Source organism: Peromyscus maniculatus, chromosome 8 (genome assembly GCF_049852395.1).
Source record: "Peromyscus maniculatus bairdii isolate BWxNUB_F1_BW_parent chromosome 8, HU_Pman_BW_mat_3.1, whole genome shotgun sequence".
Classification (NCBI taxonomy): Eukaryota; Metazoa; Chordata; class Mammalia; order Rodentia; family Cricetidae; genus Peromyscus; species Peromyscus maniculatus.
This window is the reverse complement of record NC_134859.1, coordinates 94,590,384-94,617,054: the sequence shown is the minus strand read 5'-3', so window position 1 is coordinate 94,617,054 and position 26,671 is coordinate 94,590,384. Positions and strand designations below refer to the sequence as shown.

The 26,671-nt window shown below is 48.1% G+C and overlaps 1 protein-coding gene and 1 long non-coding RNA gene across 2 annotated transcripts in view; one reads left to right on the top strand and one right to left on the bottom strand.

The window, feature by feature from the left end:
• Positions 1–26,671, top strand: part of Pitpnc1 (phosphatidylinositol transfer protein cytoplasmic 1) — a 283,056-nt gene that overhangs the window by 163,402 nt on the left and 92,983 nt on the right. Inside the window, exons 4-5 of the mRNA XM_006970483.4 lie at positions 796–803; positions 23,228–23,299. Of these exons, the coding sequence (XP_006970545.1) occupies positions 796–803; positions 23,228–23,299 (80 nt within the window). The remainder of the gene's footprint in view (positions 1–795; positions 804–23,227; positions 23,300–26,671) is intronic.
• LOC143267028 (uncharacterized) lies at positions 676–17,767 on the bottom strand. The gene is made up of 4 exons (XR_013041932.1): positions 17,522–17,767; positions 16,630–16,713; positions 15,873–15,975; positions 676–785 (listed from the first exon to the last, which is right to left on the bottom strand). It is a non-coding gene; the product is annotated as an uncharacterized LOC143267028 (long non-coding RNA).

Below are 26,671 nucleotides of genomic sequence, written 5' to 3'. Positions count from 1 at the left end.
CCCCTGCAGTTTGTCCACAAGCAAGTTGACTTTGTTTTTATTTTGCTTGGAGTTTTTCTCTCCTCTCAGAGAATGTGAGAATCTTTAATCTCGTCTTTATAACACCCTCTGTTCTGAATACTGTATCAGACACAATCCCCCTTCCCCAGATTCTGATGGTTGTGCCCCAGGGCTCATACACATGGGGTCTCGGGATCCCGTCTTCAGCGTCTTGGCAACTCTTCGTAATTGTTTTAAAAAGAAGAAGAAATGAGTCTACCAGGTTGATAGCAGTCCTTGGGGGAGGCTTTGCCCTGGAGGAGGTGGGAATGGGGGGTGGGCTGGGGGTCAGGGGAGGGCGTGGGAGGGGGGAGAACAGGGGAACCCGTGGCTGATATGTAGAACTGAATGGTATTGTAAAATAAAATAAAAGGGAAAAAAAAGAAGAAGAAAAAGAAAGAAAGAAGCTGCTTTTCAGCTGCAAAGATTCCCTTTGTGGTTAGTGAAATGTTCCACTGGAATTATCAGTCTTTCATTCTGCCTTTACAATGCCAACACTTGGGTTTTTAATTAGCCACAAACCTATAGGCTAATTGAATCTTGACTAACCAGCCTGATCTGGCCAGCCGCAGGAGTACCGGGAAACATAGAGACATTCAACATTTACAGAAACCTGATGTTTGGAGGGTGTCCTTAGCTCATTTTTAATAATTATAACTTGTCGGTAGCCATTAGTGGTTTGTGTTCTGTGAACTGGTCTCATTCATTTCTTCTCTTTTTCTTTTCCCTCTCCGCCATCTGAACGTCTGGAATCAGAATACACAGTAAGTTCATTTAATTTTCAAAAGTATTCTGCCTATGATCTGTGGATTAATTGGAATCTGCTTCATATTTGTCTTATTAATATAGTCATTTTTTAGAAAGAGGAATAATTCAGAATTAGAAATATTTAAATGTAGGCTATTATATAATTTTACATATAAGTTAAGTGTTCTCATTTTTTAAGACTATTAATGTAATTTAAGTGCCTTAATAGTCACTTTACATAATTAACTTTGGCTTGTGATTCTTATATAGCCTGTTTTATTGTTGAGAGTTCAATATAATAAGACTGTCTCACGATGTGGTATTAAAGACACTATGGTTTTGGTGGAGGCTGGGGCCTTTATATGGGGGAGATGCATATGCAGATGATCATACCAGTGCCAGAGTGCTCTGCCTCTGTGGCTGGATGAACTAATTGAATTCCTTCCTGTCCTAAGAGACAGACAGACTACCTTACTTGGCTTCCTGTTGCTGTAATAAAACTGACCAAATCTAACTCGGGGGGGCAGAAAGGGTTTATTTGGCTTCTGCATGTCCTGATCACAGCCTGTCATGAAGGGAAATGAGGCAGGAACCTGGAAGCAGAAACTGATGTAGAGGCCATGGGAGAACACTGCTTCCTGGCTGGCTCTCGTTCCTCTCGGCTCAGTCTGTTTTCAGGAGCACCTGCCCGGGGTGGCACCGCTCACAGTGGGCTGGGCCCTCCCACTTCAGTCATCAACCAAAAACAATGCCAGATCCCCTGGAGCTGGAGTTCCAGGCAGCTGTGAGCCACCCAGTGTGGAGGTGAGGGACCACATTTGGGTCCTGCAAGAGCACTCGAGCGCTGCTGAGCCACCTTCCCAGCCTTCCTCTCTGTATATTGACTGATCGTCATGGAGCGGACTCTGGGGGCCTAGGGAGATGGCTTATTTAGTAAAGTGCTTGCCTCGAAAACATGAGGACCTGAGTTAGAGCCAGCCCCTGCTTAAAAGCTGGGTATGGCAGCATCCATCTCTAACCTCAGGATTTGGGGCGGTGGTGGGGGTGGGGAGACGGGCAGATCCCTGATGCTCATTGGCTATCCACCCTGACTGAATTGATGAGCTTGAGCTTCAGCAGGAGACCTTGTCTCAAAATATAAGGTCGAGAGCAATCAAAGAAGAAACCTAACGTCAACCTTTGACCTCCACATGCACACACATGAACATCATCTGCGTGCACACGTGTATCCAAACACATACATACAACCACACGTGAACTCAGACAAAGGAAGTGGACTTTGGGGTTGGTTGAATCCTGCCTCCAATGCCTCCAAATGGCCCCCCTGTAAGCCCTTATCTCCTTATTTTTAAATGGGGAAGCTCTGTCAGCGTCTCACGAAGGTATAGTGATGATTGTGTTGAACAGTTCCTCTAAATCTTGTCGTAGTGCGTGGTCAGTACTTAGGACATGTTCATTGCTCTGTGTGGCACTATAGCGGAAGCTGTCATTCTCCTAGTCAACATAGGAACGGAGCTCGGAGCCAGTCAAGGCAGGTTGGGCTTTCTGTGTGGTCATGGAAGGACTGTCTGGGGGTAGGCAGTTACTGTTTTCCTTCTCCCACTCTTAAAGAGTGTGCCTTTTCATTTGAGATGAAATCAGTAGTGATGGTGATGTGGACAAAGAGAATTGGTATGCTTAAAACTGTACAAAGAGTAATTTGCCTGAAACCTTAGAATTAAATCACCTTGATTTGACCCCATGTGAACATGATACATGAACATGATAGTTTGGTTTGTTTTGTTTTTTTAGGACAAGGTCTCACTGTGTAGTTCTGGCTGGCCTGGAACTCACTTTGTAGACCAGGCTGGCCTTGAACTCAGAGATCCACCTGCCTCTGCTCTCCTCCGAGTCCTGGAATTAAAGGCGTGCACCACCTTATGAGCTCATGATAGACAGTATAACAAGGGAAGTGTGACTGCTGTTTAGTGATACTGTGTCATTTAAAGAATATGCATCCTTTGGTTACCATTCTCACTGCTGTGGCCAGGAAGGGTTTATTTGGGTCCCCAGTGAAAGGGGATACAGCCATCTTGAAGGAGAAGGCATGGCGGCCAGAATGGGAGGCAGCTTGGTCGAATGGTATCCCTTGTCAGAGAGCAGTAGATGCTGGTATTTCGGTTTCTCCCCCTCTTTATCCAGTTCAGGACCCCAGCCCATGGAGTGGTGATACCCACACTCGGGGTGTGTTATTGCACTTCCGACAGTCCAATCTAGAAACTCCCTTCAGACCTGGAGACGGTGCAAACAGCTGACAGTGCTGTCCTGTGAGGCCTTCCCGTGGGAGCCTCAGTTCCTCTTGAAGGGTTCTCAGTGGCTTGAACTTCCGCCAAGCCTCTGCCCCCCACCCTGAAACCCAGTATTCAAAGAGGGGGCTGTTTTAGTTGTCCAGGGTTGCGCCCCGTGACTTTCTGCCTGACTCAACACTTGACTTGCTCCCTCATTATTCTGCCCCCCTATCTTTTGCAAAATTCTTTCTTCCTCAATTCTTTGAGTTGCTGTCTCTCTGTGTGAGGTCAGCAGTCATTCACTGGGCAACCATGTGTGCAAAGCATCATGCTTGATGGCACCATGGAGCAGCTCTGCCCTTTGAGGTCATAATCTGGTGACACGTATGTGGACATCCCAGTCAGAGCCTTAGTGTTGTCAGCAAGTCTTGGGGGTCTTTTAGAGGTCAAAGAGGACTCAGCTGGCCTCAGGCTTGTCCCGTGGGACTGCACAGTCAGCAAGCTGAGCTGCCAGCTGGGGATCAAGTATGAAGAAAGAAATATGATGATACCAGACTGTCAAACCATTGCAACATGAAATGAAGGCCCTTGACCTCCAGACTGGAGCTTTGGGTTTCACTAATAATCTACCAGGTCCCCAGTGCAGGTGATGGGAATGGGTAGGGGAGTCAGAGGTAGATGGATCTCTATGAGTATGAGGCCACTGGTCCACATAGTAAGCCCTGTCTCAAAATAAAATAAAATATAATGAGGGGAAGGAACCTGAGATTCCCTCTAGACCCATGGAGAGAAAGGAACCTAGTTACATGCCACAGTAACTCCAAGGCCAGTCAAGTGCTCACAGAAACTACTGGAAGGGAGCTCCTGGCTTAATTAGGATTGGCACAGATGGTAAGATGGACAGTTGGATAATGTTAAATGTATTAGATGAATACATAACTGTCAGTATGCCTTTTTAAAAAATATTTTATCTGAGCAGGCCAGTGGTGGCAGCCGCCTTTAATCCCAGCACTTAGAAGACTGGATCTCTGTGAGTTTGAGGCCAGCCTGGTCTACAGAGTGAGTCCCAGAACAACCAGGCCTATACAGAGACCTTGTCTCAAAAAAAAAAGCAAAAAACAAAGAAAAAAGAAAAATATTTTATCTGTTATTATGGTGTGGGTCTGATTTGTGTGTGGGGTATGCCAAGGCCTTAGCACACAGGTAGAGGTCAGAGAAAATTTTCAGGAATTGGTTCTCTCATTCCACTGTGCGTTCCGGGATCGAACCCAGGGTCATCATGCCTGCCTGGCCAGTGCTTTATATCCAAGGAGCCATCTCACCAGAGCATCCTTTCTTTTCTTCCTTCCTTTCTTTTTTAAACTGCTCATCCTCCTGCCTCCACCTCTTGAGGGCTGGGATTACAGATGTGCACCGCCATGCCCAGTGAATTCAGGCCTGGGGCTGAACCCCGGAGCTTCAGGATGACTGGGAAGTACTTTACCCACCAAGCTACCCGAGTCATTATGGTGCTTTTGTTGATGATGGTCCGTTTGGGGGTTTTATTGTTGTTGTTATCCATTTACTTGTTTTTTTGAGACAGGTTCTCATATGTCAGCCTGGCTTCAAACTCACCATGTAGCCAAGGATAGCCTTTCAGTACTTCAATGGAGGCCTGGGTCGTATATAAACGTTATAATTGGAACATGTCTGGGAGATGGTGGCATTGACATTAACCTGGGGGATCGCAGAACTTTCTCTACAGACATCTGCTCTGTCTTAGCTTGGCCACTAGAACAAAATACCGTAGACTGGGAACTGAAAACAACAGGATATTTTGTTGTTGGTGTTGGTGGTGTTGGTTTTGTTTGTGTTTGTTTTGTCTCCCCTGGAGCCTGGAAGTCCAGGATCAAGTTAGCAGCCACTGTTCCTGGGGTGGCCTTTCTTCCTGATTTACAGAGAGTGAGCTCCTCTCCACACCCTAACATGGGCTGCAGAGAAAGCACGCTTTCTGTTCTCTCCTTATACGGAACTAATCCCATCTCGGGGCCTCCATTTTCCTGATCGTATCTAAACCTACTTCCTCCTTAAGGTCCCAGCTCCAAATACTGTCACATTGGGTGTTAGAGCTTTGATCCTGAAGCCGGGAGGGGGCAGTTCGGTATATAGCATGCTGATGTAGACACCATGGGTAGGTACTGCTGCTGGATCCTGGTGAGCAGGTCAGGTTGAGGGCAGGTCAGAGAGCTATAAAATGCCTGGTCAGGGTCTGCATGTCCTCCATAGAGAAACGGTATTGTTCCTGACGAATCCGCCTTCATTTTCCACTCCAAAATAGGCCTGCTTTTCTTTCCATCTCCCCAGTCACTGGGGAGCTGAAATGTTCCCTCTGGCTCCAGGTGCACTCCCGCAGGCCTGCCTAGCACATCCTGCAGCCGCCACTCCCTCCCACCCACCCCCGCTCCCCCACCCCACCCCAGGCTCGGGCTCTTGGGCTCGGCTCTGTTCTCACGCTCTCTGCCCACCCTTGACTCTGAACGCGGTTCTGCACCCGGCATGGCTGGCAGATGCTCTCGATTGCCTACATGTCTTCCTGTCTACAATACTGTCTAATTGAGCTTTTTATCTCCCGATCCTTTAATCTTAAATACCTCTCTTTTTTATGTCTTTCTCAAGTTCAAGATTTCCTGTCCTACATCCCAAAATGTAATTTCCCTCAACTAAGAATGCTGTGAGGTCCCTTCCTTTGAAAGGCTGCCCCTGGGGCCCTAAAAACTCTAAACCAGTGCCCCTGCACAGCAGCAGTTACCCAGGGCTGTAATAAGGTTCTCCCTTTCAGTCTCTACTGACCGACCAGCCTGTCACCTGGACCTCATCCTGCCCTCATTGGTAGCAAAGCCCAGACAGGAGGACTTTCTAGGTAGGGTCATTCAGATGTCAACCTGATCCCAGTTATCGAGAAATAAAAGCTTTTTTATCACCATGAGTGAATTATGTGGAGACGTCACTTGGTCAGGAAGTGGAAAATATCTTTAACTTGATTATGGGGGAAAAAATCTTAATTACACAGTACACAAAGAACAACGTGACAACATTCTTCCAGAGGGTAGACCATTTAACCAGCCCTTAAGAACCGCCAGGTCCTTCTGAAGTTTATCGGGTCCCAAAGGAAGGTATTGAGGAGCCTGGCTGACGTGCGGAGACGGGCTGCCATCTCAAGTAGGGATTATTCTAGAACTAAAAAAGGAAGAAAGAGAAAACCACAGCACCAGTCAGCAGCATTGGTTCTCCCTGTGTCACTCTGGAGGGAGAAGAATTTTCTTTCTTTTTATAGGAATCTGAAGGCTTAGTGTGTAATGTTGGGAACAGTGACCTGCAGTGTTCAGTTTGCACATACACGTTGGTGCAGTTACCATACCTCTCCACCAAAACAGCCTTCAGTGCGAAGCCCTGGAAGAGGCCATGGCAAATAGATGCAGCTTTGTGTCGATTTTCATTTAGTCCAATGTGACCTTGAACTAGCTGTGTAGCTGAGAGTGATCTTGAACTTCTGACCCTCCTGTCTCTCGCAAGTGCTGGTGGTTCCGGTGTGCATCACCGTGTTCAATGGATGCAGCTTTGGGGATTAGACCCAGCGCTTTGTGCATGCTAAGCACACACTCATCCACCGGGCTGCAGCCCCAGCCCTGGACACACCTTTCTGATACTTAAAATAGCAACTGTTCCACAAGGAGACGAAGCTCTAAGGGACAGTATACTCATACATGTTTTAATGACTTGGATGAAAGAGGGGGACAACAAGGGAACCCCAATCCCTCCTGTTTCCATGAGCCTTAGGGTTGGCCTAGACGAACCCTGTAAGAGAAGAAGGGATGGTCACAGCTGAGAGTCTGTCACCAGTCACCCAAGAAGAGCCTAGGCCATCCTCCCAGGAATGGCACCATGGAGATAGATTCCTCCCACACCTTCCATGGAGTCCCAGCCGGAGGGTCATGTGAACTACTAGATTACATAATGAAGGAACCAAGGACAAGGGAAGGATGTGTTTGTTATAGCAGACCTCGAGGACTGGAGATTTGTTTGGAAGGAAATTAGAGAACCATCTGGCCAGCTACAGAGACGAAAAAAACGAAGGTCTCCCAGTGTCCCTTCCCTGGGGTCACAGAGACATGGTGAGCTGGCAAGAAAATGACTTTCATCTCTGTTTCACAGTTAACTCTGTATCTGGTGTGGTGTGTAACTCTGGATGGCTAAGTAAATAACTCCTTTTTAGGAAAAGGACCATGTATGTGCTCACTGTGGTGGACCCTATCGCACTTGAGAGAGTGAGGCAACCTGGCTTACTGTTGTGGTTTACAAAGTGTTCCCCTGATGGTGGCACTATTTGGGGACAACTTTCAAATTGTAGGCTTATCTGTCAAAAGTGGGTCACTGCAAGTAGACCTTGGAAGGTTGGTTATACCTAGCCCCTGTTATAACCTCTCTTTGCATCCTAACCCACCATGATGTGAATAGTCTCTTCTAACGCTCCCACCACCATCATCTGAACTGCCATGCCGTCTTCTCTATGGCAGACTGAGCCTTCTAAAACAGTGAGCCAAGATAATTCTCTCCTATGAATTGCTTCTGTGGACACTTTATCACAGCAATCCAAAAGTAACTAAGACAGCTTGCTACAGAGGGAGACCTTGTCTCAAAAACAAGAAAGGAAAAGTACACAGAGAGGAGAAGACAGAAGAAAAGGGAGAAGAAGAGAGAAGAAATCGACTGTAGACGCAGATGTTAGAGGCCAAACTAAACAAGGAACCGTCCAGTTGAGGGCATTGATAAGCAAGGCAACAGAGGACACAGAACTGAAGATGACCTTCACAGACAAGATAGTAGTGAAGACACAAAATGTGGCATGAAACAGATATCAAAAGTCTTGAGAGGTCCAGGGAATTTATGTGGAAAGTTAGAACCATTCATAATTTAAGATGATGGAGAGAGAAACCCGTGAGCCAGGCATGGTAGCTCACTCATGTTATTCCAGCACTCCAGAGACTGAGGAAGGTTGCCATAAGGTTAGCTTGGTGGGCATAGTTAAGTTCTGCTGCAGTCTTGGCTACAGAGTGAGACTTTGTCTCAAAAAAGACCCTCAAAAATCAATTAAAGTAAGAGACCCAACCAATCAGGGACGAGAAGGGAGGAACAGATTTCATTGTGGCAAGAATCCTTACAGCCTTTGTTCCAAAGGGACCTGCAGCTTGTAACTCTTCCACATTTAGTTATTTGTCCATGGAACTTGGTGTTTTGCAAGGAGTTAGAGGAGTTCTAGAAGCTTCTCTTAGAGCTATTATGCATCTGTTACATAGGCCACTAGATCAGTTCTAGCCAAGTCAATATTGCCTTCTCCATTTCAGTAAGCTAATATGTTGCCTAGAGATTAGCATTGCTTAGATACCAAGGCTTTTCTTTCTTTCTTTTTTTTTAAAGAGTGCCCAATAATAATGAAATGTTTTGGTTTCGGTAGAATCAGATGGTATGGATTCTGGATAAATCTCTTTGCATTAAGTCCCATAGTAAAGGTAGCAGTAGCCTGTAGTGCAGACTATGCATTTAGATAGGTTTCTGGGTTAGCTTCACAATACTGTAACAAAAGTCCTGATATAATTGGCTTATGGAGGGGGAGATAAAGGTTTGGTTTGGCTCTCATTTTTAGAGATTTCAGCTTGTCACTATGGCCCTGTGGTAAGACATCACATCACAGTGTATATGTGTGGGTCAGAGGAAAACTCCTCACTTTGTGACCAAGACACAAAAGAGGGGCAGAGACCAGGGTACCATTCTCCCAGTTCCTACCAACCCCCCCCCACACTGGTATATACCTCCAGGCATACTGCTAGTAGGGGAGGCTTTAATGCTAGGCCTTTTAGGGACACCCGACACCCCAACAGCAACAGTGTCCATGTGAAAGATGAATTGGTTGTGACGAGCCAGTATGAAACAGAATGTTCCCTGAAGCTGTGGTACTGGCGAGGCATATCTCCCCACCCAGCAACCAGCCAATTAGTGCCTAGCAAGCAGGGGCCTTGGGCAGCTACATCTGTTTGTGTTCTGGCCACTTCCAAGCCCAGAGAAAATTAATTCAGCCATTGTGAGGAGAGAGAGAAAGTACATGATACTCTTCTGGTGGTGTATTTGAGGACTCACTCTGGTTCTTTCCTATCTGTTCTTTATATTTCTCTAGGGTTGGTGGAGGTGGTCAGCCTGTCTCTTTAAATTCTTGACTTGCCTTTACTGTGTGCAGCTGTCAGTGTTCGTACATGCCCTCTGCCTATTTCTGCCTCGACGAGCCTAGTTCCAGATTGTATGAGCCGGAATTGCATTTCCTTGCCCTAGAAGTGCCAGTAGCAGATCCTGCTCCATTCAGAAAGCATGCCTTCATTCATGCTCCATTCAGAAAGCTTGCCTTCATTCATGCGTTCAGCTCCATCTCCCTCCTGGCCTTGCTTCTCCAATGAGTTGCTGATGCTGTGTTTCAGACAGGATGGCGAAAGGCTCCATCAATGACTGAACTAATGAATGAACGGAGCTGTGTGCAGTGTGCGGGCTGGTGGAGAGCCCAAAGTGTATTTCCTTGCCGTGGGCTGGGAGACAGGCAGCTGTTTCCAGCTCTTTCCGGCTCTGCCTGCCCTCCTCACTTCCTCTCACCCTCCTCCACGTCTCTTTCATACCCCGCCATTCTTCTTGGCCACGTGTGTCTTCCTGTGCGGCGTGTATTTGGAGAGTCACTCTGATTTACCCTCGGTACTCTTATTTATATACCACTTTTTGTCTCATCCTCTTTGCTTTACAATTCTTGTTCTCTTTTTTCCCCACTTGAGTTCTGAAGATCAGATGCTTTTTCAGAACTGTCTTCTCTGCCTCTCCCCTCCCAGCTACCCTTTCAGCATGACCACACACCCTATCTAGGGGCAGTCATCCACGGCCCTTGGACCCCAGAGAGCGTGATCATGGAGAGTCTGAGCAGATGAGGCACAGGGGACACACACCTCCTTGGAACTGATGTGTGTTTTAAAGACTCTCATGCACAAATGGAAATTTCTTATTTTTCCTTCTAAGGCAAAATTTCTGTCAGCATGGAAGGCTAAAAATGTGGCCTTAATCCCAGCATTCAGGAGGCAGGGGCAGGTATATGTTTGTGAGTGTGAGGCCAGCCTGGTCTACAGAGCTAGTTCCACGACAGCCAGGGCTACACAGAGAAACCCTGTTTCAAAAAAAAAAAAAAAAATGAAAAACAAAACAAAACAAAACAAACAAAAAACCCACCAAAACTCCAGATAAAGGTAAAGCAAATGAAAGTGGGGTGGTGCCTTAAGACCTACATCCTAAGGCAAGACACAGTGACTTATACCTGTCGTTGTAGCACTTGAGAAGCTGGGCGGGAGGAATACTCCAAGTCTGAGGCCGGCCTGGTTATGGTGAGCTCCAAGCCAGCCAGGAATGGAAGAGGAGAGGGGTGAGGGGAGGGAAGAGGAGAGGAGGGTTGGGACGGGAAGAAAAGGAGCAGAGAGGAAAAAGAGTTTGGAAGGAAGAAGTTTGGGGGATGGGATATGGGGAGATGACTCAGCCTATAATGTGTTGCCATCTAAGCCTGAGGACCAGAGTTTGAATCCCAGCACCCACGTAAATGCTTGGCGGTTTGTAAAATGTTTGTTTCTCATCCTATCACGGTGGAAGCAGAGACTGGCAGCTCGCTGGAGCTCACTGGGACTCTGGCCAGCTAGTCCAGCCTGCTGTGTGAGCCCCAGACAAATGAGAAAATGAGCTGGACGATCCCTGAAGAAGGATGCCAAAGGTTCACCTCTGGCCTCCACACAAGTGCATACACAGGCACAAGGGGGGGAGAGGTGGAGAGGAGAGAGAGAGAGAGAGAGAGAGAGAGAGAGAGAGAGAGAGAGAGAGAGAGAGGAGCTACCTAGATGCCCACTGTCCCCACATCTAAGGTATCCGCCTTCTCTTCTTTCATAAGCCACATTTCTCACTGACTAGTGCCTCCAGTCCCAGAATCCAGGAAAGTCAACTCTAAATGCTACACCTGGTACCTGGTCTTACTACCACTCTGGAACATTCTAGATGTGAGTTTCCTGCTTGTGAAAAGAAACACTGACAAATCATTAATGATTCCATCTCAAGTTGAAATTCCATGTCTGTCCGAGATGACATTATATACAATGCCAGGCAATCACTGTCAACGTCGGGGACTCCCTTGGAAGGACGATAGAGTCCTTGTGGAGTTTTACGTTTCTTGGTAGCAAGAAATACTCATCACACTCTTGTCAGGACAAGATAGCAAGGAACAAATTTGGCTCCAGATAAAAATGAAAGGAAATGAGTTTTTTTTTTTTTTTTTTAAGTCTATAAATAGGCTGGAGAGTTGGCTCAGCGGTATATTTCAGTGGTATCGCCCTGCCTAGCATGTCTGGAGCCTAGCATTAGTCCCTGGAATCCCAAGACAAAACTATCCTAATGAAGTCCCACTTACTGCTGGGTATAGTACTAGGGAGACAGAGGCAGTCAGAGCTCTTGAGTTTGAGGCCGGGCTGGTTCTAGGCCAGCAGGGGCTACATAGTGAGACCCTGTCTTTCAAAACAAAACAAGATGGAGCTGGAGAGATGGCTCAGAGGTTAAGAGCACTCATTTTTCTTACAGAGGTCCTGAGTTCAATTCCCAGCAACCACATGGTGGCTCACAACCAACTGTAATGAGATCTGGTGCCCTCTGCTGGACTGCAAGCATACATGCAGGCAGAACACTGTATACATAATTAATTAATAAATAAATAAATCCTTTTCTTTTAAGTCTATAAATAGCCTAGGTGGTAGTAGCACATGACTTTAATGCCAGCTTAGGAGGCAGAATATACAGTATTCTTACCGTTATACAAGAACCATGTGCTCTACCTCCTCACACACACAACCGTGCACTCTGACCCTCACACACACTGACCGTGTGTCCGCCCCTCATACACACTGACCGTGTGTCCGCCCCTCACACACACTGACCGTGTGTCCGCCCCTCACACACACTGACCGTGTGTCCGCCCCTCACACACACTGACCGTGTGTTCGCCCCTCACACACACTGACCGTGTGTCCGCCCCTCACACACACTGTGTGTCCGCCCCTCACACACACTGACCGTGTGTCCGCCCCTCACACACACTGACCGTGTGTCCGCCCCTCACACACACTGTGTGTCCCCCCCTCACACACACTGACCGTGTGTCCCCCCTCACACACACTGACCGTGTGTCCACCCCTTACACACACTGACCGTGTGTCCACCCCTCACACACACTGACCGTGTGTCCACCCCTCACACACACTGACAGTGCACTCTACCCCTCACACACACTGACCGTGTGTCCACCCCTCACACACACTGACCGTGTGTCCGCCCCTCACACACACTGACCGTGTGTCCGCCCCTCACACACACTGACCGTGTGTCCGCCCCTCACACACACTGACCGTGTGTCCACCCCTCACACACACTGACCGTGTGTCCACCCCTCACACACACTGACAGTGCACTCTACCCCTCACACACACTGACCGTGTGTCCCCCCCTCACACACACTGACCGTGTGTCCGCCCCTCACACACACTGACAGTGCACTCTACCCCTCACACACACTGACCGTGTGTCCCCCCCTCACACACACTGACCGTGTGTCCCCCCTCACACACACTGACCGTGTGTCCGCCCCTCACACACACTGACAGTGCACTCTACCCCTCACACACACTGACCGTGTGTCCCCCCTCACACACACTGACCGTGCGCTTGACCACTGAGCTAACTCATACCTCAGTCCCTGAAAAGAGCAACTAAAAGGAGGAGGAGGAACCCCTCCGACTCTCTAGAAGAACGTCATCAGAGAAAGGCCGGAAGCCTTTCCAAGGGCTGGCAGATGAGGTGCCGTTAGAAATAAGTGGTCACAGAGAATCATATGGGTACTCTTTGCTGGAAAGTGCCCTGGCGTACAGTGTGTCAACGATAAGTCAAGTGCCAGAGGATGATTTGCGTCCTTGATGACAACCTAGGAAGTGAATGGTCTCCATGCTTCCAGAAGTTTAGCTACTCCTTGCTTCTAAAGGTCGGGGTCCTGGAAAGCCTTGGACTTGTCCCATGGACGCTAACCCCTTGCTCCGCAGATGTGGTATCTACAGCAAGGACTTGCCCACACCCCTCAGGTAGACTCTGACGTTCCCTGTGTGTGTGTGTGTGTGCCCCTTTCTCTTTAAGACTTCAGTTTGCTTACATTTAGTTTGTTCTCATAAGTGTTTCTTATCGCCGGGCGGTGGTGGCGCACGCCTTTAATCCCAGCACTCGGGAGGCAGAGCCAGGCGGATCTCTGTGAGTTCGAGGCCAGCCTGGGCTACCAAGTGAGCTCCAGGAAAGGCGCAAAGCTACACAGAGAAACCCTGTCTCGAAAAACCAAAAAAAAAAAAAAAAAAAAAAAAAAAAAAAAAAAAAAAAAAAATAAGTGTTTCTTATCACCATAGCAACCCTAATCAATCACAGGACCAAAAATAGCTCTTTCGTTTTTTTTCAAAGCGCGTCTGTAGTGAATTGGGAGCTCAGCTCCACCTTGCATTTGGTACAAGCTGCTCGCATTTCCCGACAGTGAACCTGGGAGGGCTTGTGTCTGGAAATTATTCTTGCAGAGGCCCAGACGCCTCACGTCTCCCTCTCTCTCTCTCTCCCTCCCTCATCACTTCTCAAAACTTCAAATAGGTTCGTCTCAGTGTTCAACAAAGAACCATCCATCTCTGCACCCTGGGTCTTACTGCTGGAGATTTTTTGCAGGCACTGTAGGACCACATTCCAATGGGGGTTTAATTCAGTAGATTCTAATGGGATGGCTCTCCAATTAGCCATGCACAGATATGGCACACAAAGGAAGCCAGTGGTGGCAAGGAGCAGATGGCAAGGACCCCGGTGCCGTTCTCCTTGAGGAAAATTCAAAGATACAGTGATCAGGTGGTGTCTGGCCTCTTGGCCTGGTTTCTTCATGGCTCTGGTGCTGTTTTCGTTGGGGACAAGAGCTCTGGAGTCACCGTCCTTAAGCAGTGTCTTCACACGTGGCCCCTGGGGCACCCGATCGCTATGTTTTTTTGTTTTGTTTTGTTTTTTGATGCTATTTTGTAGCTTCCCTAAGCCTCATGTTTTATAAGCTAACTGAGTGAAACAGTGGCCATATTAATCTTTAGATCAAAGACACAGAAAGGTCCCTGCTGGAATTTTTGTTTCTCTGCATGAAGTGGGCAGGGGGTCGAATGCAAGCCAAAAGAGGAGGCCCAGAAGAATGCACCTCCTTAAGAGTAAGTTGTCAAGGACAGAGCTGGGGAAATGAGGCTTCTTATCCACAGTAGCAGTGCGGGCCATGTGTTCAGAGTGGGCAAGGAGCCCACTGTGCCCTAGATCTTGGCCACCATTCATGTCATGGGAAGGAATAGTCAGATGTTCAGCAAGTCCACAGCGTCCATCATACCCTCACATGTTCATAGTGACAAATCTATCTGTACTCCAGCTCTGTTAGGTCATCCACACAGCCATGGGATGGATCTCCAATTAACCATGCACAGATATGGCGCCATTGATAAGAGTACATGGAATGAACCAACTCCACCCCAAGCCTCTTCCACCAGACACTGCCTGGCCTCAGACATCCACTGCTCATTAATGCTTGCTGGGTGACTGTGAAGCTGGGACCATCTCATGATAGATGGGGACACTCAAGCTCAGACAGATGAAGGTGTTTGCCAAGAATCACCAAGTTGTAAGCAAAGAATCTGGGGTGAGAATGAAAAGCTGTTTCCCTCTAAAACCTGGATTTTGTTTCTAATAAAGTAGCATCCTTCCTCCATATGGGTGAGGTGCACACTTCTGGGTGTGGGCTAGGGACAAGCTTCCTGGTGTCCTCTAGCAGTAGCTGTCTCACTGAGCCATAAGCAGTGGACACTGACAAAGCCCTGGTAGGTCGGATGACTAAGTCAGGAGGAGCACAGGTTCCCCTGGACATGTTCAAACCTCAAAGTAAGTGACACTTAATTGGGTGAGGGTCAGATGGGCCATCTGCAGGTAGAGCAGTGGGCAGGCTTTTCGATTGCCATGGGTCAGATTTCCCACAGAACTCAGCAGCTGCAAACATTATTGGTTTATTATCCTCCTGTCTCCACTGGAGTAGGACTCTAGCCCTAGGTTAGCTGAGTCGTTGGCTGGGTTGAAATTGGAGTGTCTGATTGAAGGACTCAGTTCACATTTTCCATTCAGCTATCGCTTCAGCTTTCAGAAGCCTTTTTCCCCATCCTAAGTCAAGTATCGTGTGTGGTACAGGGCTTTACTCCAAGCATTTGGGAAGCTGGGGCAGCCAGGCTAGCATAGTGAAATCCTGTCCAGATAAACAGATAAGCAAGCAAACAAATAAAATGCAGTCTTCGATACACTGATCAAATCTCAGGACTGTCAATCAGAGACTCCAGCAAGGGTGTCCAAACTTTTCACAACGCAGTATGACACATTCATATCTATCCTGGGATGCATGTGGACTGTGGGCCACAGGTTGGACACATCTGCTAGGTAACCATGCAATGAAGCCCAGCCCCTTGTGATCTCAGAATGGAAGGACACAGAACACATGGGTATGAGTGCCTGTGGCTCTGAGACCATCTCAGAACTGCCTGCCATGATTTTAGAGTCTTCCCTTCGTGTTGGGGGTCAGACTTGACGCACTCTCAAATGACAGCCTTAGAAAGCAACAGAGATGTCCCAGATCCCTTGGACTCCTACCTGCTTTAGACAGTGGCTCAGGTTGTGGTCTCTCGCTCCTCGCAGCAGGTTCAGATGTGGTTGCATCAGGCTTCCTGACTTATTGCTCCCTCGTGACAGGTCCCTTGGTGACATGAAATCCTTCTCATCCAAGGAAACACGTCCGTATTTTTAGGAGATGATGCAAACTTTGAGAGCCCAGGGTTGGAAGGTCTCGTTCCTTTCCCCAGATCGGGTTAGTGGTATAGTCCCAACAGTGGAAAAATAGTGTTATTGTTTAGCAGGAAGTATTATTGGGAGAAAGTTGAATGTGCAGATGGGATGCTGAGGAGCAGCAGCCGTGGTCACTGGTGTATGCCATTCCCTACGGCAATAGGACTTCATGTCAGAGCTTATGTGGCTGGGGAGGTGACAGGCACTAAGAGTGATGATGACAAGGAGAGGGGTGATGAGATAGGCAGTGTGGCTGAGATAGCCTTTGGTTTCCTTGTGCACACGAAGCCCGGCGGCTGGAGGCAGTGGGAATGGGCAGCGGATCTAGACTGTGCAGGCGCCTACCTCGGCTGGTGGCTCAGGACTCCTATCACAGCTGCTGAGAGGCCTGCCTCGGCTGTGGAATGAGTTCATGTCTTGTATGAGTAACTCAGTGGGACCCCCATGGCAAAATGGAAAGTAAAAAGAAGGCTGGAGGGGCCCTGAGGGTGAAGGTGCCTGTGACCAAGCCCAGTGACGTGAATTAGATACCCAAACCGGAAGAGTAAAAAGACAGAACCAGTACCTGCTAGTTGTCCCCTGACCTCCGTACAGCTCAGGGTGGAGTGAACACTCAGCATACATAAGGCCCTGGATTGCCTCTCTGGTTCTAAAATGGAGAAAAGAAGGTCTGGAGAGATAGCTTAGTGGTTAAGAACATGAGTTGACTGCTCTTGCAGAGAACCCGAGTACAGTTCCCACCACTCACAACCACCTTTAACACAAGTCCAGGGGATTCAGGATCCCCTCCTGGCTTCCCTGAACACTGTACTCAGGTGTAACACACACACACACACACACACACACACACACACACACACAATTTTTTTTATTTTTTATTTTGTGTGCATTAGTGTTTTGCCTGCATGTACATCTTTGTGAGGGTGTTGAATCCCCTGGAACTGTAGTTACAAACAGTTGTGAGCTGCCGTGTGGGTACTAGGAATTGGACCTGGGTCCTCTGGAAGAGCAGTTGGTGCTCTTAACCACTGAGCCATCTCTCTAGCCTCCCCCGCCCCCCCCCACACACACACGATTTTTAAGAAGTTAAAATATCCTGTTTTAAAAAAGAGAAAAACAAAACAAAATTTTTTTTAAAAATCCGAAGCCAGGTGGTGGTGGCACATGCCTTTAATCCCAGCACTCTGGAGGCAGAGACAGGTGGATCTCTGTGAATACCAGGCCAGCCTGGTCTACAGAGTGAGATCCAGGACAGCCAGGGCTGTTCCTGTCTGGGGAAAAAAAAAAAGGTGGGGAGAGAGAAAAGAGGAAGATGGAAGAGGAGGCCCAGAGAGATGAAGGCTATGTGATGGAGTTATACGCCCCAAAGCAAGGATTGCTTGGGTCCATCAGAAGCTGGAAGAGACCAGGGCAGCTTCTTCTCTGGTTCTGTGGAGGGAATGCAGCCTGGTCCATACCTTGATTCCAGGCTTCTGGCCTCCAGAGATGGGCAAGAACAAATGTCTGTTGTTTGAAGCCACCAAGTTCCTGGTAACTCATTTTAATGTCTCTAAGAAGTCAGTACAGGCCAGGAGAGCTTTCAGGTTCAGCTCAGGCCTTTGGGTTTGGTGCGTCTGTAGGCTTCTCACTGGGGGCGGCCATGGCAGCTGGAGATGTGGGGAGTTGGAGGTCGAGCTGTTGGCTTGGGAAGACTCTTCACAGAGTGGCTGTGGGAAAGGAGAAGCAGTTGGGGCGAGAAGACAGAGAGGGGGTGGGACAGCTCCTGTCAGGGTGCAGGGGGTGGAGACTGCAAAGGCAGCTGCTGTGCAGAATGGGGGGATCCTTGGGCATGCTGGCAGTGAGGGGATCTATGGGTGTAGATGGAAGGGCGATGCTGGTTCAGACATGCTCTGAATTTGTTACATCCATCCCAGACTGCACTGGGTGACGAGAGGAGAGAGGCAGAGGGGAGCCAGCCGTCTCTGATGTTCGGTGATGAAGACAGACGGGGTTGCTTAGAGAAGCAATGAAGAACCCCGGGGCTGACTTGTTTGGAAGACTAGGACGTTTTAGGCTGGAGAGATGACGGCACACGGGTGAAGGAGCTCACTGCAAGCATGCGGGCCTGAGTTTGGACCCTAGCATCCGTGTGACAGGCCAGGCGATCGTCACTAGGAAACGTGAGCTCCGTGTCCAGAGGAAGTGGAGAGTGCTAAAGGAAACAGGACACCCTCCTCGGGCCCCCGTGTGCACACAAGTGTATATATACACCACACACACACACACACACACACACACACACACACACACACACATACATCATACACACATATGCATACACCTCCCCACACACACACATATACACCCACACACCATGCACACGAATAAAACATTTCTTGTGTTTTGGGGCCATGAGGAGACAGGGAGAAGATGATCAATTAAACAAGATTCTAGGGAAAGACATGTATAAATGTCTTTTTATTACAATACAGCTTGTATGTGCCAGGAACTGGGCTAGAGGTTGCTTGTACACTCATTGATTTTCTGAGCATGCCTACAGAGTAGAGAAGGATTGTCCCCTTTCTGGAAATGAGGCTGGGGATGGCAAAGTCAAGATGTTTCCCTTTTGAGCCCAAGTCCCTGACAAGCACGCCCGTTCTTTTCACTGTGGCGTTTCTCAGTGGGGAAACAGAGGGTGACGTCATTCTCTGATTCTCAAAGAATAAGAAGGAAAAATAAATAACTGAAAGATTGGCAATAGACAGAAGGAGATCGTCAGTGTTTCTATCATGAGATCTCTGTCCTCATCAAACTGTGAGTCAAAATTGTGAGATTTGGACCAGCGAAATGGTTCAATGGGTAAAGGTGCTTTTCACCAAGCCTGACAACCTGAGTTCAAATCCCCAAAAACCCACATGGCAGAAAGAGAGAACAAACTCCTACAAGATTTGCTGGACCTCTACAAACACTGACCTGTGAGGGACAAGCATTTTATTCATTTATGTATGTATGTGTGTGCGTGTGTGAGTAGAGGCCAGAGATTGACATTTGACTGTCTTCCATAGTCCCTGTCCACCTTATTCTTGAGACCTGGAGCTGGCCATTTTGGCTGACTGACTGCCCGCCCCAGGTGCTAATCTTAAACATTTTGTTCTTGAGAAATGGCTCACTGGTTAAGAGCACTTGGTAGCCCTTCCAGAGGACCCAGGTTCAATTCCCAGCACCCACATGATGGCCAACAATCATTTGTAGCTCTAGTCCCCAGGTATCTGATGCCCTCTTTTGCCCCCCCCCAGATACTATATTCATGTGGTGCACAGACATACATGCAGGCAAAAACCCATACACATAAAATAAAAACAAATAAAGTCTCAAAACACTATTAAAGATGAACATTTCACCCAAGAGTTTAACAACAAACAGTTCTGCAGCTAGAACCATAAAGCTTCTGCTTTTCTTTACATTCAGCGCGCGCGCACATGTCATAGCACACTGTAGAGGTCAGAAGACAATTTGTAGGAGTCAGTTCTTTCTTTTACTGTGTGGGTTTCTGGAGGTTGAACTCATACTGTCAGGCTTGGCAACATGTACCCTTCTGCACTGAGCCATTTGACTGGACCAAAACCTCTGATTTTACCCTGACACTCTCTCGAATGCCAGCACCTCCAGAAAGGAGCCATTAGAAAACTCAGAGGGATTATCAGCCCCACCTCACCTGCCCCCCTCAAGAAACACTCTCCAAACCAGGACAGGGCTCCTTTGGTCCTCATCCTGCCTGGCCGAGGGCAGGTGCACCTGCAGCCTTACTGCAGTGAGGGTTGCCATCCTGATAGGAAAATAACCTCCATCCTCCACTCAATAACACCACCTGTGAATTTGCATGCAAGCCTTTTGCATTTCATGTTTGGGTCTGAAACCCAAATGCTTGGATTTATTTGCTTGACCTAGATAAGTGGTTTAGAAGATCAGCTTGGGGGTTGGGGGTGGGGAGCCACAGGCTGGGGAGAGAACCTGTTTGGTTGAGCGCTGACGTGAGGACCTGAGTTTGGATCTGCACAAGCTCGACACATTGGTGCACCAGTGAACTAGCGAAACCGACGGGAGAAATCCTTGGGGATCTTAGGCCGCCCTACCTAGCCTGCTCAGCGAACTTCAGGTTGAACAAGAGACTTCGCAGTAGAGGAAGAAGAACTCAGGAGCGCACGCACGCACGCACGCACGCACGCACGGGTGCGCCAAGTAGTTTTTTGCTTGATACCACAGACCGATTCCCACCCTGCATTGCCTCCTCCTCTCACTCCTCGTTGGATTGACCCTCAGATGAATCACAGATTTGAAAGTACAAATATTGATTTCCCTAAAGGCTTGTTATCTTCAAGAGGGTCTCTTTGCAAGGACATCTCCCATGCTCATGAGTCGATCAAGGTTCTGCCAGGGGCCGCAGGGGTGCCAGAGTCCTGACTCATGATGAGCGGCCCTCCTCCCTGGAAGTCCCTGGAAATGGGTGTGAGGGCAGTGGTTACCGAGTGAGAGAGGTTGGGCAGGAGACAGCCAGGAATGTGTTAATAAATCACCGCAGCACCTCGGTCTCCATTGAGGCAATTACTGGGATCGGTTGTCTCGTGGTTCCTTAGTCACGGCTCCAATTGCTTCCCTGAGATTAAAACAGGTAGATGCCAGGTGCACGCAAGCATGTGGTGTCGGGGAAATTAGCCATGGCATGTCCTCTGCCTTCTTATACAGACGTCCCCATGGTCTCAGCTGGGCTGAAAGGGGAGTGTAGTTAGATCAGAGGGGAAGCCTGTGAGGTGCAGGTGGATTAGGACTTTAGCTGCTGTCCTCTTTCTGTTCCCTTCCCATGAATGGGGTAGTAAGCCAGGTCCCCCCCTGGCATGCCACAGCATGCCCCTGAAGGGTTTGTGCGACTTACAGTGCTGGACCTGCCTCCAGACTTTTGGGATCAGTTGCTCCAGGGTAAACACCTAGGCATTATGTTTCTAGCAAAATTCTAGAGCTCTGCGGCTGTCACTGGCCTGGATATCCTTAGAGAACCACTCGGGGTAGTGGTCAAGCTCATGGACCCTGGGACCAGGCTACATAGCTTTCAGCACTGATGATGTAACACACCAGCTCTGTGGTTGTTGGCCATTTACTTAACCTCTCTACGACTCCATTCCTCATCTTGAAAGGAGGGATGATAATATTAGCATTTACCCCTTGGGGAATTTTGCAAACATTCAAGAACTTGGAAACATTCAGAAAATGCCCGTGACAGAGAACATAGCCTCTTGGGACTGTGACCAGAGCAAGCCATGTCTCTTGGACCTATAATACCTGCAGGTCCCAGTGAAATCACTGGGTCATTTTAACTATCAGCCGTCAATCCCATCTCTGGTGTCCAAGAAAGATAATGCCCAGCTCATGCTAGGCGGAGGCCAGATACTCCCACATCCGTCAGCATCCTCTTCTCAGGCTGCCTGACCTTTCGAATCTGAGACACAATGGGGCCTTGGTGAGACGGGGACACTCCGGCAGCCTTGCAGATAAGGTCTCTGGCCCCTGTGTATTGGTCAGGCCTCTGGCAGCCTCATGCTGACCACAGCTATTCACTGATGGCTTGTTACTCAGTTCCACATGCATGTTTCAGTTCTGGAGATCAAACTCAAGATCTTACCCATACTAAGCATATGCTCCACCGTGCAGCTTTGACCCCAGCCTCTTGATAGCGTATTTTTAGTTGCATCATTTTATTTATCCCTTGTGGTATCACTAGTAGGTAATAAGTTGGGAAAGAGGGGTTAAGAGGACAGCTTTCTAGATTTGGATTTCATGATCCACCTTATTTGGAGGCTGGGTTTCTCTCGCTGATTTTGCTATGCTGTGCACCCCAGGCTAGCTGACTCATAGCCTTCCAGGAAATTCTTGCCTCTGCTTCTCATTGGCTGTAGGAAGCCTGGGAAATACAGATTCACACTATCACATCTGGCTTTTTTGTGTGAGTTCCAGGGTGAGAACTCAGGTCATCAGGCTTAGGAGGCAAGTACCTTTCCTGTTGCATCTTCTTGCCAACCCCTTAAAGTTATGCATTAAAAACCATTCTAGCCAGGCAGTGGTGGTGCACACCTTTAATCTTAGCACTCGGGAGGTGGAGGCAGGCGGATCTCTGTGAGTTCGAGGCCAGCCTGGTCTACCAAATGAGTTCCAGGACAGGCTCCAAAGCTACACAGAGAAACCCTGTGTCCAAAAAACAAAACAAAACTAGAGATGAAGGAGCTTGCTCATTAGGTAAAGTGACAGCCATGTGAGCATGATGACGTGTGCTTGGCTCCCCAGTACCCAAATAAAATGCAAGAATGGAGGTACCTATCATCATCTCAGTGCTGGCAGTAGGGGAAAGGTGGAGGCAAGCAGATACCTGCAGCTCACCCAGCCAAACTGGGTTCAGTGAGAGACCCTGTCTGTCTTTAAAAAAGGGCCAGGCATGGTGGCACATACCTTTAATCCCAGCAATTTGGAGGCAGAGGCAGGAGGACCTCTGTGAGTTTGAGGCCAGCCTGGTCTACAGAGTGAGCTCCAGGACAGTCAGCACCACATAGAGAGACTCTGTCTCATGCTACCCCCATCCCAAAATTGAGGTGGAGAGTAATTGAGAAATATATCCAACAGAGACCATCAGCATCTATATGCTCCTGTGCATGCTCACATGTGCATGCACACACACACATATCTATACATACATGCCACACATACACGTGCTCACATACACCTAGCTGACCAGTAATCTCTGATCTCAAGGTTGTACTGTGCCACCTCCCTAATTTTGTATACACATTAACATAAGGGTTAGGGTGGGGTCCCTGGTGAGCAGGTGAGTTCTCCAGACCTGGGGTTGGCTTCTGTAACAGGCGCCTGCATTCCGTCACTGGTGTCAGGATCCGCAGCCCATATTTCCCTTTGGAAATGTGCTTCTGGGCCATTGCCTTTCCCAGCACTGCTTACTGACTTCTGGAGGAAACGGTGCTCATGGTAGTGGCTTCTCCAGAATGTATAACATACCTTACCTTTCTGCTGTTAGGACCTGTGCTCCCAACCTAGTAGTCAAGCCAGCAGCCCCGAGCCACACTAAAAAAAGACATGACGAGAGGGAACTGCAGTGCTAATCAAAGTCTGCTTTTTCTCCCCAGTGTTCCTTCCTGCCGAAATTCTCCATCCACATAGAAACCAAGTATGAGGACAACAAAGGAAGCAACGACAGCGTGAGTAGCTCCCCTCCCCCCACGCGCTCCCCTGACTCGGTGCATCCCTCGAGTCTTAGCCTCTGAAGGTCACAATACCTCGCTCAGCCCTGGTCAGACCTCAGAGAGGTTCTGGCCTTGGACCTTTGGGACTAGTCGTGGTCTACCTTGTAGTCTAGCTTTTCTCTCTTCTAACCTGTGTGTCGCTCCAAGGGGCCTCTCTGCACCATGAGAAGTGGAGAGGACAATGGAAACTCCCATTTCTCTGATTCTGTTTCTGACCGCACCTCTCAAGTGCCAGGGTTGCAGGGCCTGGGCTACCACACTCAGCTCCAGGCAAATTCCAATACTCATTGAGAAGTGTATGCCGAACACAATGGCCAGAACAGAATCTGGGAATGGGAGATGCGTGGGGGATGCTTTCTATAATAGTCTGAGCAGGGACTGACCGGTTGGTACTTGGTCCTGTCTGCTTCTTGAATTTTGACAGGAAAGCTGGACTCAAGAGGTGATGGCAAACTACTTTGTTTTGGCTTGGTTTGGTTTTCTGTTCATAGGTATGTGTGGATGATACTCCTGCAATGTGTGTGTGTGTGTGTGTGTGTGTGTGTGTGTGTGTGTTCATGTGTGAATGGGTGCCCATGTGCATGAGGGTACATATGCGTGTGTGTGATTATGTGTAGATGGAGACCTGAGGTGGTTGTCTCATGTCTTCCTTGATCATCTTATCTTATTCATTGAGGCATTCATCATCTTCCTCTCCACCGTATTCATTGCGGCAGCAGCGTCTCTCAGGTGAACTCAGAGCTGCCTGGCATGGCTAGTCTGGCTAGCCCCTTGTCTGGGGATCTTGGACTGCCACATCCGTTCAGCGTTTATGTGAGTCCTAGAGACCCAGACTCTGGCCCTCACCCTTGTATGGTCAGTCCTTTTACCCATAAAGCCATATCCCCAGCCCAAATGTTCCCACTTTCTTTTTTCTTTTTGAGACAGGGTTTCTCTGTAGCCCTGGATGTCCTGGAACTCACTCTGTAGACCAGGCAGGCCTCGAACTCAGAGATCCACTTGCCTCTGCCTCCTGAGTGCTGGGATTAAAGATGTGCACACCCACTGCTCTGACAAACTACTTTCTTTATAAATAAAGATTTATTGGTATCCAGCCACACTCATCCAATATGTATGATGCTTCTCATCCACGAAGGTGATTGGTTGTTACATGACCCATGAAACTTTGGCCTTTCCAGAAAAAAATTCGAGTACTCAATTGATCTCCCCACAGGTGGTCTCAGCCATATATGCCTGCTCCAGAGTTCCTAGAACTTTCCAGAAAGAATAATATCACTAGCTGGGCTACTCCCCTGCCATCAGGTTCAGGAGCTTCATAGTGAGCATCACCTCAATGTGGTCACAACACAAAGGAAATGGAGAGGGTTGTCCCTGTCCACAGCCCAAAATCCGTGCACTTTGCTGGCCGGCTTTATCAAAACCACAATGTCTGAAATGATGTCACAAATGGTGCATGCTAATCTTGGCAAGCGTGACCTTTTCTGATTGGAAAATTAATATACAGTTTTTAAAACTTAAAATGTGCAATGGAAAAAAAAAGCTCCAAAAGGAAATCCAAGAGCAATCCCATGATTCAGAGATGAATACCCATATCCCTTTGACTCACATTACAAGACATTAGTGATTTTTTAACCAGTTCCTCCCAAATTGAATCATACAGTATGCTATTTTAAACGAGGCATGGCGTACTCTTCCCCACTTGAGATGTATGTGTAGGCCGGAGGTCAACACTATGTCTATTTCTCAATGGTTCTCGGCCTTAGTTTTTGAGAACACGTTTCTCACTGAACCTGGCATTCTCTGATTCTGCCAGGCTGCCTCAGGGATCTGCCTGTCTCGGCTTCACTGGCACTAGGATTACAGGCAAGTGGAAGGTCATCGTGCCCAGCTCTTCTTGATGGTGCTACGGATCCCAACTCAGGTTCTCAGGCTTGTACAGCAAGCAGCTTACCTACTGAACCATCTTCTCCCCGGTTCTCGCATGGGGTTTCTGATGGCTGCATGGCCTTCTCCATGTCAGTGCTCTTCTTGCTGCTCGCTGGAGATTAAAATGAGCCTGACGGTTGACATAGCTCTAGGAGATCAGGAAAAGCATAGTTAAAAACCAGATGCCAGAACTGCTCCTCCTGGAACCGTTGGGAAAAAATGTGGGTTTTGGGGGTTGGAGAGGTGGATGGTTTGGAGGTTAAGAGCACTTGCTACTCTTGCCGAAGACCCGAGTTCATTTGTTAGCACCGGTATTCAATGCCTCACAACTGGCTGTGACTCCAGTTCCAGGGGATCCAACACTCTCCCTCCTCCTTCTGACCTTCCTGGGCACCAGGCATGCACATGGTACCCAGACATACGTGTAGGCAAAATACAAAATAATAATAAAATTAAATTTAAAAATAGTCTTTCCAAACAAATTCTTTTTCTTGTTCTCTATTTCTCTGAGCTTCATTCCTTGTGAGTTCATTCAAATCTTCTCTCCGCGTGTAGCTGGCAGAGGGGGTGTCTTGAACCTCACAGGTTAAGTCAGGCTCCCCACCCTCGTCTCTGCCTGACTACTGCCAGTTCTCCATGTGCGACTCCTGGGGCCACTGGAGCAGAGTCCAGGCTCCACTTGTTGGTTACGCCCCCCACCACACCACACTGCACCCCACTGCACCCCACCACACCCCACTGCACCCCCCTTGCCTTGTACCCTTCTCTAATTTACATATCAGTAGCACTTTAATGTTGATTCCAGGAGGAGAAAAGAAAGGCTGTGGATTTCACTCAGGCTCCCAAATGCTTGCAAATCACAAGGGCGTATTTATCTGATTTTAATGACGACAAGGTAACTCTATCCAGCCAGGGTCTGAGCCAAAGCCATAAGCCCACGCCTTGTTCAGCTATGTCTTTGTTGGGCCTGGAGGCGGAGTATAGAAAGTAGTGCATTGTGGGTATTTCACTCTTATTTAATAAACTCAGTTCACCTCTGCCTTTTTTGTGTCTATGGGCTTATCATTCAGCTAACATCCTTCACACATCTATCTGCGCCGTTTCCACCCTTACCTGCCAAAACTTTAATGAAATGGATGCTGATAAGAAGCAATAATTAAATTGAAAGAGTCTGGTAATAATCCCATTGATTAGTGTCTGAATGGAGTGCATGTTGCTATCTTATTATCAGTTATCATCTCAGTCATAAATGTGATCCAAAATCTAGTAAAAACACATTTTCAAGATGACTAGACAGAAATATAGTCTCATTAAAGAAGAAACGAGTAAGTGTATGTTTGTGTAAACCTGCAAACTGTGGTTCTGTCAGCCGAGACACAATGGCCAAGTTGTCTTAAATTG